The sequence below is a fragment of the Saccopteryx leptura genome, chromosome 2 (assembly GCF_036850995.1).
Source record: "Saccopteryx leptura isolate mSacLep1 chromosome 2, mSacLep1_pri_phased_curated, whole genome shotgun sequence".
Taxonomy (NCBI): domain Eukaryota; kingdom Metazoa; phylum Chordata; class Mammalia; order Chiroptera; family Emballonuridae; genus Saccopteryx; species Saccopteryx leptura.
Window position 1 is genome coordinate 244,880,089 of NC_089504.1, and position 19,252 is coordinate 244,899,340.

At 40.1% G+C, this 19,252-nt stretch overlaps 1 protein-coding gene across 2 annotated transcripts in view; it reads right to left on the bottom strand.

Moving 5' to 3' along the window:
• The window catches only part of ATP2A2 (ATPase sarcoplasmic/endoplasmic reticulum Ca2+ transporting 2), a 65,753-nt gene that overhangs the window by 39,586 nt on the left and 6,915 nt on the right, over positions 1–19,252 (bottom strand). For both annotated transcript variants that reach the window (XR_010749374.1, XM_066370943.1), the window contains exons 4-5: positions 13,871–13,975; positions 10,681–10,819 (exon numbers count right to left, since the gene is read on the bottom strand). Coding sequence is in view for 1 of the 2 variants with exons in the window: in XM_066370943.1 (XP_066227040.1) it covers positions 10,681–10,819; positions 13,871–13,975 (244 nt within the window). In the remaining variant the exon portion in view is untranslated. The remainder of the gene's footprint in view (positions 1–10,680; positions 10,820–13,870; positions 13,976–19,252) is intronic.

The window sequence follows — 19,252 nt, forward strand, 5'->3', positions numbered from 1 at the left end:
CTTCAGACATTTCAGCAAAATCATCAGATGTCTTCTAAAAGCTCGCAAAAGGAACTTATCTCCTGAAGTTAGAAGATGATCCTTACATCTAAAAATTACCACAAAAAGGTTTCTTTCTGAAAATATCAAAATAGCAGTTCCAGACTTGCTTTCAGCTTCAAAAGTTTTTAATATTCTCCAGTTTTTTCAGTTCATTAGGGAGAACACACCACACTCAACTTCGTAATTCAAATAAAACTATAAAAATTACCATGTTGAAAGCACAATTAATGCTATTTATCCCTCAGGCTACCTAGAGAGTAAGACTGACAAGAATTTAGATTTACATTTAGAATTGAAGTTCATTTCTATAGTTTCACAGAACTGAATTATGAGCTAAGTGCCAAATTGCAGGGTCAATTAGATTACTAATCCTAAAAAAAAAGTAGAAATTAAAAAGACTTCAACATATATAGTGTTAACAACTTCAAAAAATAAACACCTCACAATATGTTTTTCCAAAATGTTAATTCACTATAAGTGCCTTAAGATTACATCTTATCCAATTCAATGACCCACCAGTCCTAGTAATCCAGCAAGACTATCATTTTAAATTTGGATATAAAATAGCAGTCACCATCAAGAGTCACCAAAACAGTCCAAGTAAGATTATACTGACAACCTAAAAACTAAAATTATGACCAGGCTTCTTCAACGTAATAGGCATCTTAAGAAACTGACAGCCAACATCATACTTCGTGGTAGAGGACTGAAAGCTTTTCCCCTATGATCAGGAAGAAGACAAGGATGTCTACTCTTGCCATTTTTATTCAACTTTTTTTTTTTTTTTTTTTTACAGGGTGGGGGATAGATAGGGACAGACAGGAACGGAGAGAGATGAGAAGCATCAATCATCAGTTTTTCGTTGGGACACCTCAGTTGTTCATTGATTGCTTTCTCATATGTGCCTTGACCGTGGGCCTTCAGCAGACCGAGTAACCCCTTGCTCAAGCCAGCAACCTTGGGTCCAAGCTGGTGAGCTTTGCTCAAGCCAGATGAGCCCACGCTCAAGCTGGCGACCTCATGGTCTCGAACCTGGGTCCTCCGCATCCCAGTCCAACGCTCTATCCACTGCGCCACTGCCTGGTCAGGCTATTCAACTTTCTACTGGAGATTTTAGCCAGGACAGTTAGACAAGAAAGAAAAAGCATCCCAACTGAAGAGAGATAAAAATATTTGTTTGCACATAACAGGAGCTTCTACATAGAAAAATCTTAACCCCTTCCAAAGCTATTAGAACTAGTAAAAGCACAGGCAAGATCGCAAGTACAAGATTAATATACAAAAATCAATTGTACTTCTGTATAATAATAGCAAAGAACAACATGTAAACAAAAATAAGAAATCAATCCAATTACAAATAGCTTCCAAAAAACCAATAAAATACTTAGGAATAGACTCAACAAAAGAAATAAAAGACTTGTGCACTGAAAACAACAGTGTTAAAAGAAATGAAAGACCTAAATAAATAGAAAGACATGTCATGGTCATAAATAGAGGATTTTATGTTATGATGCCATATTACCCAAACTGACCTAGAATCAATGTAATTCTTAATCAAAATCCCAGCAGGCTTTTTGCAGAAATTAATGAGCTGATCTTAAAATTTACACAAAAAATTCAAGGGATCCAGAATATCTAAAATAATCATTAAAAAAGAAAAAAACAAAAACTCCAGCAAAGCTGAAGGAGTCAAACTTAATATTTTCAAAACTTACTATAAAGCTCCAGTAATTAAGACAGTGTGGTACTGGCAAGAGGACATAGAGATCAATGGAATAGTAGTCAATTTATAGTGGAAAATCTAGTCAGTTGACTTTAGACAAGGGGGCCATGACAATTTAATGAAGCCTTTTCAACAAATGGTGCTGAGAAAACTGGAAAGCCAAATGCAAAAGAATAAAGCTGGACACCTACCTTACCTTATGCCAGAGGTCGTCGGCAAACTGCACTCGCGAGCCACATGCGGCTCTTTGGCCCCTTGAGTGTGGCTCAAAGGCCGGCTTAGGAGTACTCTAAGTTAATAACAATGTACCTACCTATATAGTTTAAGTTTAAAAAATTTGGCTCTCAAAAGAAATTTCAATCATTGTACTGTTGATATTTGGCTCTGCTAACGAGTTTGCCGACCACTGCCTTTATTCCATATATACAATCTTTAGATTAGACAATAGTTTCTCAGATTGTAGATATGACACCAAAATGCAAACAATAACAACAAAAAAACCAGATAAATAGGTATTAAAACCTTTTACACCCTGGCTGGTTTGCTCAGTGGATAGAGCATCAGCATGGGATGTGGATATGTCCCGGGTTCAATCCCTGGTCAGGGCAAACATGAGAAGTGACCATCTGCTTCTCTTCCCCTCCCTCTCTCTCTTCTCTCTCTCTTCCCCTCTTGCAGGCAGTGGCTCAACTGGTTCGAGCATCAGCCCTGGATGAGGGTTGCCAGGTAGATCCTGTTCAGGGCACATATGGGAGTCTATCTCCTCCTCTCACTTAAAAACAAAAACAAAACAAAAAAACACTTTTATGCTACAACTGACACCATCAAGAAAATAAAAAGAGGTCCTGGTTGCTCAGTGGATCAAGCATAGAACCGGCATGCCAGAGGATTGCAGGTTCTACCCCCAGTCAGGGCATAAATCAGAAGCAATCAATGAGTACACAACTAAATGAAACAATTAAATGGAACAGCAAATTGATGCTTTTCTCTCTCTCAAGTAAATGAAAAGGTTGGCTCCAGCAAGGGGTTCCTCAGTCTGCTGAAGGCCCGCGGTCAAGGCACATATGAGAAAGCAATCAATCAACAACTAAGATGTCGCAACGAGAAACTGATGATTGATGCTTCTCATATCTCTCCTTTCCTTGTCTGTCTGTCCCTATCTGTCCCTCTCTCTGACTCTCTCTCTGTCCCTGTAAATAAATAAAAACAAAAGAAAACAAGTCTGGCCTATGGTGGCCCAGTGGACAAAGTGTCAACCTGGAATGCTGAGGTCGCTGCTTCAAAACCCTAGGCTTGCTTGGTCAAGGCACATATAAAATGCAACCAATGAACTAAAGTGAAGAACTATGTATGGACACGTCTCGCTTGCCCTCTGTAAAATCAATAAATAAAATCTTTAAAAACCAACTAAATAAAACAAAACATGGGCTGATAAGGATATAAAAAATTAGAACCTGCATACATTGCTGGTGGGAATGTAAAATGATGCAATCATTTTGGAAAAGTTTGGAAGTTCCTTAAAATGTAAAATAGAGTCACCGTATGCCCAGCAATTCCATGCCTAGGTATATATTGGAGAGAGTAAAAACCTATGTTCACACAAAAATCTGTGCATGAATGTTCATGGTACCATTATTCATAATAGCCAAAAAGGAGAAACTCAAATGTCTGTGAGCTGATGAATGAATAAAGAAACTGTGGCACATCAAAACAATGGGATATTCTTCAGCCATAAAAAGGAATGAAATTATACACATGAATGAAATATATGATACATGCTACAACATGGATGAACCCTGAAAACAATATGTGCTAAGTGAAAGGAGCTAGTCTTAAAAGGCCAAATACTGTATGATTTCATTTATACGCAATGTCTTGAATAGACAAATCTGTAAAAACAAAGTAAACTGTGGTTGCCAGGGACCAGGGAAAGGAGTGCAGGGTAGTAACTGCTAATGGGTTTAGGGTTTCCTTTTTAGGAGATGAAAATGTTCCAAAATTAACCATGATGAATATACTAAAAACAACTTATTGTATATTTCAAACAAAATGTATTTCATGTATGCTATGGCATGTGAAATATATCTGTTTAAAAAATTGTGACTTGGCCCTGGCCGGTTGGCTCAGCGGTAGAGCGTCGGCCTGGCGTGCGGGGGACCCGGGTTCGATTCCCAGCCAGGGCACATAAGGAGAAGTGCCCATTTGCTTCTCCACCCCCACCCCCCTCCTTCCTCTCTGTCTCTCTCTTCCCCTCCCGCAGCCAAGGCTCCATTGGAGCAAAGATGGCCCGGGCGCTGGGGATGGCTCCTTGGCCTCTGCCCCAGGCGCTAGAGTGGCTCTGGTTGGGGCAGAGCGACCCCCTGGAGGGGCAGAGCATCGCCCCGTGGTGGGCAGAGCATTGCCCCTGGTGGGCGTGCCGGGTGGATCCCGGTCGGGCGCATGCGGGAGTCTGTCTGTCTCTCCCCGTTTCCAGCTTCAGAAAAATACAAAAACAAAAACAAAAAAAAATTGTGACTTGGGCTTCTACCAACTTGAAATATGACTGATACACATGCTATATATACATTTACTAAATATACTATTGTTCACTAGTAAATTAATGACAGTTTCAACTGTAAAATGTGAACAACAGTACACATCTATAGAGTGGTCCATGGTAAAAACCAAGCACTTGCAAGTTTATTACAATACCTGCACACTAAGTTTAGCTTTCAGTGAACACACATATAGACTTCAGATTACTCTGCACAGAAGTTTGCACAATAAGCATGTTTACATTACCTGAGCCTACCCCATACTTCTGATTTCAGGTTTCATTTATTACTCACTGAGAGTTTTACACACTCAGCAAGATTACAATGGTCAGTGTGATACAGTTCTGGCCATAAGGAGCTCACTGCCTACTGGTATAACAATAGTGCTAAGTAAAATGTTTATATCTATCTAAAACTAGATAATCACCTCTGTTCTGCATCCTTCAGAATGGTTAAAATTCAAGAAGAGTAGTATACAAGAGCCCAATGTTCAAGCATTGCATATGCTTTTAGTCATTAGTGTACAGTGGAGGTAGAGTCAGAAAAAAGTGTTATCAGGACCTGTTGGCACACCCCACAAAAAGATTCAGAAATAGGTAGCAGAATGGGCTTTTAAAACAATTTTCCAATTACAGTTTACTTCCAATAGTACCTTGTATTGTTCTCAGGTGCACAGCATGATAGTTAGACAATTGTACACTTTACAAAGTGTCCCCCTCCCTGCTCCATATTTCCAATACCCACCCAGCCCTATACACAGTTATCACAGTATTATTAACTATATTCCCTATGCTGTACTTATATCCCTGTGACTATTTTGTAACTGCCAATCTGTACTTCTTAGAATGGGTTTAACTGTGTGATTGCTTAGAATAATTATATTTTGTAGTAAACATATTTACCTCAGATGAGGTGAACAAACTTATCTTTCAACACTGAACTCACTGTTTTTTGAATATTTAAAAAAAGGGTAGTGTTTGAAAGAAGCTAAAGAAAGTCAGTAAAGGGAAATTACTGTTTAATGGGGACAGAGTTTCAGTTTGGGAAGATGATAAAGTTCTGTAGATGAATGGATGATGGTTGCACAACAATATGAATATATTTAATGCCATGGAATTGTACACTTAAAAAAGTTAAAAAGGTAAATTTTTTACTCTGTATATTTTACCACAATAAAAACAAATAAAGTAAGGCATACACTCCAAAAGACTAGAAATCTTAGGTCACACACAGCATGGGGTCAATCATTATTTGTCCTTCCTAAACTATCAAACACAACGGACGACGGAATGGAAAGTCAGGTAGGTCAGGGTTATAACCAAGCTTTGCATTGGGCACATTAATCCATTATATAAAATTAGCCTAACATCCCCCAAAAGGCCAGGAAAGTTTGGTGGTACTGAAAACTGAATGAAGAGGATGGTATGGATGCAGCCAGGTGGCAGCAATAAGATGGAACCATAAAAGCAAGCAGGAGAGTGCCTGAGCAGGCGGTGGAACAGTGGATAGAGCATCGGACTGGGATGCGGAGGACCCAGGTTTGAGACCCCGAGGTCGCCAGCTTGAGCATGGGCTCATCTGCCTTGAGGGGAAAAAAAAAAAGCTCACCATTGCTGGCTCGAGCAAGGGGTTACTCGGTCTGCTGAAGGCCCACGGTCAAGGCACATGTGAGAAAGCAATCAATGAACAACTAAGGTGTCAAAACGAAAAACTGATGATTGATGCTTCTCATCTCTCTCCATTCCCGTCTGTCTGTTCCTATCTATCCCTCTCTCTGACTCTCTCTCTGTCCCTGTAAAACAAAAGCAGGAGCTACAGTCTTTTAGGTAAAAGAAAGATTTTGTATTTCTAGTGCAATAGGGAAGCCACTGAAAAAGTTTTAGCAGGTGAATAAATAATGTGACCGTTAGAAAAGCACTCTGGTTGCTGTGTGGAGAACCGACTGGAAAACAACAAAGGAAGCCAGAGCCAAGCTAGGACACAATGACTGTGCTAGTGTGTGAGGTGATGGTGGGGCTGAGGACACAGAGGCTCACAAGTTTGGGTGTGCTTTGGAGACAGTCTCAACCAGTCTTAGAGACAGAGTATAAGAGAATAATCAAAATGACTCCTAAGTTTCTCTCAGTCAGCTAAGTGGTTAGTGATTCACTGGGATGGGAAAAAGAGAACCAGGATTCAGAGAAAAAGGAAAACCCAAACCACCCCTGTTGAACAGAAGCAGGATTTAATTTATTTCCTCAAAAGTGAAGATGCTTGAGGATCAAGGTTCCAGTTTCTGCTGATGCTGTGTACCACTGCCATCAAGTGATGCACATTAAAGAGATGCTTTGGGGTAATTTTTCTAAGTTTTCAAATAGAGTCACAATACTTTGAAATCACCTAACTAGCATAAACATTCTTAAAACATTCTTTTTTTTTTTTTTCTTTCTGAAGTTGGAAATGGGGAGGCAGTCAGACAGACTCCCGCATGCGCCCAACCGGGATCCACCCGGCACGCCCACCAGGGGGCAATGCTCTGCCCATCTGGGGCATCACTCTGTTGCAACCAGAACCATTCTAGCGCCTGAGGCAGAGGCCACAGAGCCATCCCCAGCGCCCAGGCCAACTTTGTTCCAATGGAGCCCTGGCTGTGGGAAGGGAAGAGAGAGACAGAGAGGAAGGAGAGGGGGAGGAATGGAGAAGCAGATTGGCGCTTCTCCTGTGTGCTCTGGCTGGGAATTGAACGCGGGACTCCTGCACGCAAGGCTGACGCTCTACCACTGAGCAAACCGGCCAGGGCCTCTTAAAACATTCTTAACTTGAAAGACTGAAGAGCATAATTATCAGACTAAGCTGGAGAAATGGAAAATGTACAAAGTCAGAGTCCTGGCCTGACCAGGCTGGTGGCGCAATGGATAGAGTGTCGGACTAGGACATGGAGGACCCAGGCTCGAAACCCCGAGGTCAATGGCTTGAATGTGAGCTCGTGTGATTTGAGCAAGGCTCACCAGCTTGAGCGCAAGGTCACTGGCTTGAGCAAGGGGTCACTCGCTCTGCTGTAGCCCCCCAATCAAGGCACATATGAGAAAGCAATCAGTGGACAACTAAGGTGCTGCAACGAAGAATTGATGCTTCTCATCTCTCTCCCTTCCTGTCTGTCTGTTCCTATCTGTCCCTCTCTCTGTCTTTGTCACACACACACACACACACACACACACACACACACACACACAAAAGAATCAAAAGTCAGAGCCCTGTACAAATATTTAGGCAATATTATCTGCAACTGCACACACTACATGTGTGTGTGCTTCTGTATTTTTTTTTTTCCTTAAAGATCTTATTTATTGATTTTAGAGAGAGGAGAGAAGGCTTGTCGTATGTACCCTGACTGGGCAAGCCTAGAGTTTGAACTGGCGACCTCAGCGTTTCAGGTAAACACTTTATCTACTGTGCCACCACAGGTCAGGTCTGCATGTGTATTTTTTTTTTCTTTTTGGTGACAGAGACAGAGAGGGACAGAGAGAAGGACAGATAAAGACAGACAGCAAGAGAGAGAGATGAAAAGTATCAATTCTTCGTTGCAGCACCTTAGTTGTTCATTGATTGCTTTCTCATATGTGTCTTGGCTGTGGGGCTACAGCAGAGCAAGTGACCCTGGGCTCAAGCTGGTGAGCCTTGCTCAAACCAGATGAGCCCGCGCTCAGGCTGGCGACCTCGGGGCCTTGAACCTGAATCCTCTGCATCCCAGTCCAATGCTCTATCCACTGCACCACCGCCTAGCCAGGCTGTATGTGTATTTTTTTTTATTTTTTTTTTAACAGAGACAGAGTCAGAGAGAGGGATAGATAGGGACAGACAGACAGGAACAGAGAGAGAAGAGAAGCATCAATCAGTTTTTCGTTGCAACACCTTAGTTGTTCATTGATTGCCTTCTCATATGTGCCTTGACCGTGGGCCTTCAGCAGACCGAGTGACCCCTTGCTCGAGCCAGCGAGCTTGGGTCCAAGCTGGTGAGCTTTTGCTCAAACCAGTTGAGCCCACACTCAAGTTGGCGACCTCGGGGTCTCAAACCTGGGTCCTTGGCATCCCAGTCCGACGCTCTATCCACTGCTCCACCGCCTGGTCAGGCTGCATGTGTACTTTTAAAAGAGAAGCTATCTTCCTCCAATGCTTCTTTCCTCAATTACTAGCACCATCACCTAACTAGAAATCATGCCAGTATCTTTGATTCTACATTCTACCACCATATATCCACTCAGTTATCAAAAACTGTTGCTTTGCATCTAACTCTGGGGTGCACTTTTCAGCCTATGTATACATAACTGTAATTCCATAAAAGAGAGAGTGAGAGTTAAATTTGGGTTGAGATTGATAAAAACTTTTAAAAGGAACCCCAGCCTGACCAGGCGGTGGCGCAGTGGATAGAGCGTTGGACTGGAATGCAGAGGACCCAGGTTCTAGAGTAGACCCTGAAGTCGCCAGCTTGAGCACAGGCTCATCTGGCTTGAGCAAAAAGCTCACCAGCTTAGATCCAAGGTCGCTGGCTCAAACAAGGGGTTATTTGGTCTGCTGAAGGCCCACGGTCAAGGCACATATGAGAAAGCAATCAATGAACAACTAAGGTGTCAAAATGAGAAACTGATGATTGACGCTTCTCATCTCTCTCCATCCATGTCTATCTGACCCTATCTAGCCCTCTCTCTGACTCTATCTCTGTCCCTGTATTACGAAAAAAAAAAGTACCCCCGATGATTCCATTGTGCCCTCCTGCATAAGAACCACTATTCGTAAACTCAAAGTATTCCCTCATTATTCTTAATGCTACTGCATTATCTCTTGCCCTCATTACCTCCTGCCTAGACTATCAAAATAGCTTATCTCTAGCCTTCACCATTCTGACCTGTTTTCTATATTACTGCCAGAATTCTTCAATTCATATTATTGCTGGAAAATTCAGAGACAAATGGTAAAATCTGAATAACGTTTGTACATTAGATAACAGTTTATCAATTTCCTGATTTTGATAATTGTAGTGGAGTCATATTAAGATAATGCCCTCAATTTTATCAAATAAACACGCAAATTACCTAACAAAAATCAATAAATAAAATATTTTAAAATAAAATAGGCAACTTCCCTGGCCTCCATCTTTCCTCGGGGCCAGGGAACCTCACCAGGCAGGATGCTCTGTACTCAATAAAGCCTTTTGTTATTCCACAAAATAAACAAACAAACAAACAACCAAGTATTCAGGAGTACAGGGCATTCTGCCTACAACTTATTCTCAAATAATACAAACAAAAATATATATATGACTGAAAGAATAATACACATGTGATAAGATATTAACATTTAGAGAATCTGAGTAAAGGCTATATGGAAACTTTATATTCTTGCAACTTTTAGGTCTGTAATTATGTCAAAATAAATTCTTAAAAACATTTCATTCTGAGTTGTTCTTTTAACACTACTAGGTAAACTATTAGGTCATTCACACACACTCTACAGTACTAAGTAATCAACATATTGGTATATAGGCAATACTGTTGTTTTTCTGGAATAAGACTGACAAAAATTATAGGTGAGAGATTATCTATGACAGGACAGTTTCCTTTTAGAGACCAAATTGGTACAGCACAGGCCAATACATGCAGCTCATTGAGTTCTTTACTAAAATGAGTAAGACAATAAAGACAAAGCAAACCTTTCCCACAAATCAGTGAGAAAGCATTAAAATGAGACAATTCATCAAAACCAAAAAACAACTAACAAGTATTTTGAGTTAAGAAGAGTATGAAAAACCATGGTTTGAATAATCCAATGTAATGATGCTCCCAAAAACTGTTCTAATTGGTTCCAGGAGTATTCTGGGCTGCCTGATAACATGGCCCTGATTTAGAGCAACAAGGAAACAAACCCCTTTGAGATCTGTGGGGAGCTTTGGCCTTGCAGTGGATTTGCCCACTACAGAGCTCAGGCTAAGACCTCGAACTCACTGTAACATAAAAGTATTTTCAATCAGAGCTTTTAGAGTCATGAAATTAACTTTGACTATCAATTTAGTTAAGTATGACTTAACATTTATGCCAAGAACCAAAACAGAAACAACTATGAGGCTGTTAACTAGCAAAACAGCACAACTGTCAAATCAAAATTAAATCCATTATCTCATTAGTACTAGTGAGCTATAATGTACCAAAAGTAATAAGCACAAATAGTTCAAAACACCTCACTTAAAAAAAGGGAGGTGCTATAACACTGAAATTTTATAGAAAACCTGATTTGTTTGGATGGCACTAAAACAGATACATATAAGCATACTTTTAAAACAATTACAAGCTTTGAGAAGAATGCATTCAGATATACAATCTAGAATAAAAACAAAAATGACAAACTCACCAGCAATTTCTACAATATCACCAGGGACTATGTCTTTAGCTTTAATCCGTTGTACACTCTTTCTGTCCTGTCGATACACTTTGCCCATTTCAGGCTCATACTCCTTAAGGGCTTCGATTGCATTTTCAGCATTTCTTTCCTGTAAAAGAGAAAACAGAAGATAAAAGTAGTGAACACATGCCTACCACTGCAAGTATTTCTAGCCCAAGGAATCAAATTTCAGAGTTCTAATCAAAACTTAAAAGACACAAGAGAAGTACATTAATGACAGCTGACAAACACTAGGCCCTTATAAGTTTTGTATTAAAAAGAAAAAACAAGGCCTCTAAGGTAAGGTAATTAAAATCATATGAGGAAAACAAGCCTGCTGTCTTTAAGCACACTGAAACATAGGCCTCACATCCAGCCACACACACCTACACCATTTACATCAACCCCATCTCGCATAAAACGTGCTAGTCTGGGGTTTGAATGTCTAGGCTCAATGTACACCTTTCTACTCAACAGTACATGTTGTGGATAATTTACACAACACACAGGTTTACTGCCTACAAAACCAGCACACTTATAGTACCTACCTTAAGGGCTGTGAGGATTTACAAGCTATATGTAAAATGCTTAGATTATGATGAATTAAAAACAATCATTACATCTCAAAAATTCTAAGAAAACGTTCTCCAGAGGCAAAGGTCAATAAATGGCTGAGATCTCACCATAGCAGTGCCAGTTACATATCATATTTACCATAATATGTATGAATATATCAAGACTCAGTCACACAGTTTTTCTTTCCTAATTTCAAGATGAAAGATATAGAATCAAAATGAGTCATACTGGGAGGGTGACGTGACTACAAGAAAGTTCCTATAAGGAAAAAAAATATATGGAAGAAAACCTTATGTGCGAAATTGGTCTTCTCTCCTTTTAGAGAATAAACAATTAGAATTTAAGGAGCAAGTCTACAAAGTGTATGCCCAGGTGAGGTTGCTCAATGGACAATGGGAAAGATTCATTTCTCTCACATTTTGACCCTCTGATCTAATGCTCTTCAATTTAACCTTTACTTGAATAGAATTTATGCTCAATTCTATGAGAACTCATTTTTTATCCTGCTGTAAGAATTACAGTCTATGCTCGACCTGTGGTGGTGCAGTAGATAAAGTATCCACCTGGAATGCTGAGGTCACTGGTTTCAAACCCTGGCACTGCCCAGTCAAGGCACATACAAGAAGCAACTACTATGAGTTGATGCTTCCTGCTCCTACCTGCCCCCTCTCCTTTCTGTAAAATCAATAAATAAAATCTTTAAAAAAAAAAGTCTATTGCAAAAGAAACCCTTAAACCTGAGAATTTAGACGACACACACTGAAAGCTAATGACCTATCTCTTTTTATGTACACATCCCTGAAAAAGTATAGAAAACCTCAAAAATTTGAAAAGTCATGATAATTTCAATCCTATATCGGATCTGTTTAAAGCAGGGGTCAGGAACCTTTTTGGCTGAGAGAGCCATGAACGCCACAGATTTTAAAATGTAATTCTTAGGCCCTGGCCAGTTGGCTCAGTGGTAGAGCGTCGGCCGGTGTGCAGGAGTCCCTGGTTTGATTCTCGGCCAGGGCACACAGGAGAGGCGCCCATCTGCTTCTCCACCCCTCCCCCTCTCCTTCCTCTCTGTCTCTCTCTTCCCCTCCTGCAGTCAAGGCTCCGTTGGAGCAGGGTTTGCCCGGGCGCTGGGGATGGCTCTATGGCCTCTGCCTCAGGTGCTAGAATGACTCTGGTTGTGACAGAGCGACGTCCCAGATGGGCAGAGCATTGCCCCCTGGTAGGCATGCCAGGTGGATCCTGGTCGGGCGCGTGCGGGAGTCTGACTGCCTCCCTGTTTCTAGCTTTAGAAAAACACACACACACACACACACAAACACACAAAAAAATGTAATTCCATGAAAGCCATACAATGACCTGTGTACATTATGCATTATCCAATAAAAATTTGGTGTTGTCCCAGAGGACAGCTATGATTGGCTCCAACCACCTACAACCGTTAACATGAGTGATAGGAAATGAATGGATTGTAATACATGAGAATGTTTTATATTTTTGACATTATTTTTTTTATTAAAGATTTGTCTGCAAGCCAGATGCAGTCATCAAAAGAGCCACATCTGGCTCACAAGCCATAGGTTCCCGACCCCTGGTTTAAAGAATGAGTATAACTGTATTGTTTTATAATTAACAGATAATAGAATATTTAACCCCAGTTAATGTCACTGCTAAAAGGTCCTTCAAATTAAGTTCAAATGTTACCAATATTGTAAAATGAATAGCAACAATACTCAATTCTATTACAGTAAAATCTAAAACTACTTTTTCCACAAAAATCCCCCCCCCCAAATTTATATATCATGGCAGTTTTATTTTATTTCCTCATCAAGGTCATATCAAGCAGAGCTTAACTGGACCATTTAAGGTTAAGGAGACATTCAGTAGTGCTATATTTTGCTGCAAAGGTTTATTTAATTTAGAAGCATAAACTTAAAAGATAAATTACCTCAGACACTGAGGACAATGATGCCAATTAAAATCACTTAGAAAGCCTTCCCCGGCCCTGGCCGGTTGGCTCAGTAGTAGAGTGTTGCCCTGGGGTGTAGAAGTCCCAGGTTCGATTACTTGTCAGGGCACACAGGAGAAGTAACCATCTGGTTCTCCACCCCTCCCCATCTTCCTCTCTTATCTCTCTGTTCCTCTCCTCCCAGCAGCCATGACTCAGTAGGAACAAGTGGCCCCGGGTATTGAGGATGGCTCCATGGCCTTGCCTCAGGCATTAAAGTAGGTTGGTTGCCAAGCAACGAAGCAACAGCCCCAGATGGGCAGAGCATCACCCCATTGCCCCATCGGGGGCTTGCTGGATAGATCCTCATCAGGGCGCATGTGGGAGTCTGTCTCTCTGTCTCTTACTTAAGGGGAAAAAAAGCCTCCCCCCCACACTCAGATTATCATTCATATTTGCACGAGCAAAGTATATATGCCTGAGAAATCTAATATGCCATTAAATAATAGACAAATGAAAAACCACATGTAGATATTCCAGGGGTATTTTTAGTCTATACAGCATAAAAACAGGTAACAGGAAAATGAACAGTTTAAGTCACACAAATAACTAAAATTTAGTAATGCAAGATTTTTTGCTTACCTGCCATACACCCACAATTGCATTGGCTACTAATATAAGTAAAATTACAAAGGGTTCTACAAAGGCTGTAATTGTTTCTTCACCTTCTTCAAACCAAGCCAAAACCTAAAAAAGAAATGGCATGTGTTAGAACTATAATGTGGTTTTAGGCTTTGTGCCACTTTAGAACATAAGTGGCTGGCACTAAAGGAATTACAATATACAAAATCTCTTTTCTTACCATCCCTAGAAAAAAAAGTGACGAAATGTAATGACATAAACGACCAGTTTATATCTTGTTCAAAATATTTCTGGAGAACTGAAACAATAAATAACTTCTTAACAATACCCCTAGGAGCTAATATATTTTTCATGTAATAATTCTGTTTTAAAATCCAAATAAAGTACTTTTGGGGAAATAAATCTTATTCATTTTATATATATTATGTGTATATATTCAGAAAAAATAAAACTTAAACTCTTAATTTTATACAAGTATAAGGCAATCATCAACAATTTTGTTGATTTGAGTGATACATATCAAATAGTATCCTGTGGCATAAATTCATAATAAAAATAACTTTGATCACTGACTCAAAATTTTAGAGTATATAAATTGTTACTGCCCCACTTATTTTCATTAGTATTACTAAAGATTATCTAGGTATTATTACGAGATTGTCCTATAATCAGAAGGTAGTTTGAAGGTTACTTTCATATGACATCTAGTACAGTAGCACACAGCATTTCAGAAATGACGTAAGCCTAAAAATGTTTTAATTGGACACAGAACATTGCCCCAAGAAAAATGAGCAGAGAATCAACTTCTAGCTCACACAGTCTAACTTAATATTAAGATTTAAAAGCTACAAAAGGGCCATGGTGTACTTCATAATTGAGCAACCCTGAGGTGGTAAGAGAATCCAATGCAATAAATCTTAATATTAAAATTTTAACACCCTATTTCTATAAAAAACTGCCAATCCAGAAAGAATGTTAAATATATCTAATGATTCAATCTGGGAGCTAAGATTTGGCTTTGTTTTTAAACACCGCTTAAAATGCTTGCATATTTCACAATAAAACCTTTTTTAAAAAAAAATCTATTTAGTTAACAATAAAGGCACTGATACTTTTTTTTTCTTTAGTGAAAGAGGGAGAGACAGATGGACAGACACAGACTGGAAGGGAGAGAGATGAGAAGCATCAACTTGTCAGTTGCGGCACTTTCGTTGTTCATTAATTGCTTCTCATACGTGCCTTGACCGGGGCTCTAGTTGAGTCAGTGACCCTTTGCTCAAGCTAGCGACCTTGGGCATCAAGCCAGCGACCATGGGTCATGATCAAGCTTGTGAGCCCGCAGCGGCCTCCGGGTTTCAAACCTGGGTCCTCAGTGTCCCAGGTCAATGCTTTATCCACTGTGCCACCACCTGGTCAGGCCTGATACTTCTAATATTTTCAGACATCATTTATGGCAATAATTAAGCCACCTGACTGTACTTAGTGGAACACCATAAAGTGAGCTTTTATACAAACAGCAAACAAACAGAAAGATGACTAAGGCAAGGCTCAACATGAATTTTGCCAAGTAAAAGAGGGTAATGATGAATTAACATCAATTTGAACAGCAAAAAACCCCAGGAGACACCAGGACCAGGTCCTGATAGATGCCAATCACACTGACAGCTAGTGAACCAGGGCAGATAGAAAATGAGAACAAATATAAATGTTGCTGCAAGCTTTCAACAAGGCATTTCTAGTGTTAAAGCCAGGCCTAATGCCAAAATGAAAACTTCTCTAGGAAGTTATAAATTTTGATAGATGCAAGATCACAGCTGCTTTGATACTAGCCTTCCAAACATTTGCCAAGGACAGCATATCAGAAATAAGAAACTTACACAGTTCTTGGGGGAGAAAAATTGCTCAACTTGAAGCGTAACTAAGACCTTTCCAAAAGGTCAGTGAGGCATTAGCAACTGTAAGATAAGCTTCACACCTTGTTAAAGCGGATATGAATTTGCCTCTTGGCAGCTGGGCCTGAGGAACAAACTTAGAGCAATATCCCCTAACAGTTGGAGGAAGGAAAAGACTACGGCAAGCAGTGACAGAACTATCAGAGTAAATGTCCACTTTTCAAGAATGTGTATGTAGTTCTTTTGTACAAGTGGTATTCATCAATAATAAAATATCTGTACAATGCAGTAGGTTTCCCTTCCACTATATGACTTTAAATGTTTATGTGTAAGAAACAGGCATTCATAGTTATTTAAAAGTTTAACAGATATACTAATTACTACTTGATAAGAAACTATTGGGCAAATCTCTTAAGACAGAAAGATGGTGCTGAACCTATTAAAAATGGGCAACCAACAATCTCCTAAATATTTTTAAATATCTATTTTAAAACCACAAATAACCCAAAGAATTAAATGCTACAGTCCAAAATGAAGATCAACCACATTTCATTAACTGGTAAGAACCAATCCAGTCAATCGTGTTCAAATCACATTATGTAATCTTCTATGGTTTTGTTCCACTGAAAAAATAACCTCTTGTGTAAGTGGGAAGATAGTGAAGACAAATGAGAAGGGGAAGAGGGTAGAGAAAAGGAGAAATTGGAAGAGTGATATAACCAAAATGCAAGAAGTCTTATTAGCATAATAGTACAGCCAGTTCATAATTACAATTTACCAGAAGTTATACAAAATATATTTATACAGGAGCAAGGGGAAAATATTTTGAAAAATATTCACTGAGAATAGGTTGAACATAAGAGATTATCTGTTTGTACTGCATTTTGTTCACTGTTGTATCCCCAGGGGCTTAGAAGATCTTTTATCCAGAGTTTCTCAACCACCGGTCTGTGAACTAGTGCCAGTCCATGAAAGAGTTCACCACCCTGATGCTGTGTAAAGACTATATAGAGTCTATAATCATTGAGTCCATAATCTTCATACAACATCAGGGTGGTGAACTCTTTTGCGGACCAGCAGTTGAAAAACAGTTATACACAGTTGATGCTCACTACGTATTTATTAAATAGGTGCATAAATGAATGAAACAAAAACTCATACAACCTCTAAGGTATTAGACTCTCAGTGGTAGCATATGAACTTAAAACATTAAGGGAACAAAAAGAACCAACTTCATCAACAGCATCAACGGAAAGGGGAAGAAAAGGCTACTGAGGTAAGATTTTAAGCATGACAAGCTTCTTGTTCCCCTTGCTCTGCACTGTTTAAATATAGTTAACATTACAGTACATGCCTTCTGGTGCTTACATTATCCAGCAAGTTCAAAGTTTCAAACCTGCCAATCCTATTCAAAGTAACCCTTTGCTAATGAACAATCAACTACAATTTAAACTGCTTAAATAGGGTAACACAGGGTATCTTCTAATTGTTATTTGTAAGGTTGATCTCTGTATAGCACAACTTCTATAAGGAGAGTCAAAAGATGTCAGAGAGCAGAGTTTAAGTAAATTTTAATCCAAGGTAAAAAGGCATGTTCTGGTGTAAACTGGGAGACAGTCACAGCACTGTGACTCAGTTATCTTACCAGCTGGATAATGTGCTGAGCTCCTAGTGAGACCATAAAAAGAAAATGAGAGAGATCATAAGCACATTTTTAGGAGGAGACCACGGGTCTGTATTCCTCCTTGTATCCTTAGAAACTGCAATGCCTTTGGGCACTCTAAAACTTGTTCAATAAATGAAAAAATTTGCATTAAAATTTTTTAAAAAGAGAAAGTGGAAATTAAACACTTCACAGGAACAAAGAAAATATCACCAATAAGTGTATGGCAATTTACTAGAATAGGAAATAAAAGTCCTCTCAACTATTAAAGAAAGAAATGGCCCTGGCCGGTTGGCTCAGCGGTAGAGCGTCGGCCTAGCGTGCGGAGGACCCGGGTTCGATTCCCGGCCAGGGCACACAGGAGAAGCGCCCATTTGCTTCTCCACCCCTCCGCCGCGCTTTCCTCTCTGTCTCTCTCTTCCCCTCCCACAGCCAAGGCTCCATTGGAGCAAAGATGGCCCGGGCGCTGGGGATGGCTCTGTGGCCTCTGCCTCAGGCGCTAGAGTGGCTCTGGTCGCAACATGGCGACGCCCAGGATGGGCAGAGCATCGCCCCCTGGTGGGCAGAGCGTCGCCCCTGGTGGGCGTGCCGGGTGGATCCCGGTCGGGCGCATGTGGGAGTCTGTCTGACTGTCTCTCCCCGTTTCCAGCTTCAGAAAAATGAAAAAAAATAAAAAAATAAAAATAAAAAAGAAAGAAATGTATGAACTAGGCAGCTCTATGTCTGAAAAGCAACCCCATATATTGCAGAACATGATAGAACCATTCTGAGCTAGTTCTACAGTTACGGAAATAGGTCGTAAAATCTTCCCTTAGAAGTTCATGGGGGAGTAAGTAAAATTAATCATCAAGAACTTTGATAAGTGTACAATAAATGTTAACCATCATAATTGTTGTTGAAAACATTGTTAGGTTGAAAGACAAGTGTGCTTAGGAACTTGCTTCTTGGTTGCAATGAAGCTGTTCAGTTTACCCTGTTCTGGTAGCCTACCAGACTTCCAGATTATGCTCATGAGAAAGGGAGTAAAGAAATAAAATGAGTAACTATAGTTAAGCAGCTAAATTACTAAAATCAAGTAACTTGAAGCATAAGGAAACAATTTTATTCTTGTTTTAACTAGCCTGGGAACTTAAACTTTATAACTTACCAGTCCTGTGCCAATGCTTGGATATACATCAAACCTCTAGATAATACTGATTACCCACTGAAGGGCTAAGGAGAAAATGTTCATGTATCCAGGCCATCTGACATCAATTATCCAAACCACCTGTCTTTCAGAGGATTACAGTATCAGACCAATCCAGAGGCTGAGAAGGTAGGACTGAATCTTCTCAAGAATGTACTTTTTTTTTCCTGACCAGGCGGTGGCGCAGTGGATAGAGCGTTGGCCTGGGATGCGGAAGGACCCAGGTTCGAGACACCAAGGTTGCCAGCTTGAGTGAGAGCTCATCTGGCTTGAGAAAAAAAAAGCTCACCAGCTTGGACCCAGGGTCACTGGCTTGAGGGGGGGGGGGTCACTCGGTCTGCTGAAGGCCCGCGGTCAAGGCACATATGAGAAAGCAATCAATGAACAACTAAGGCACCGCAACGAAAAACTGATGATTGATGCTTCTCATCTCTCTCCGTTCCTGTCTGTCTGTCCCTGTCTATCACTCTCTCTGACTCTCTGTTTCTGTAAAACAAACAAACAAAAAAAACCTGGGCTTGTCTGGCCAAAGCACATATGGGAGTTGATGCTTCCTGTTCCTCCCCCATATTCCCCCCCCCCTCAATCCTCTCTAAAATAAATAAATAAATAAATAAATAAAATCTTAAAAAAAAAAAGAG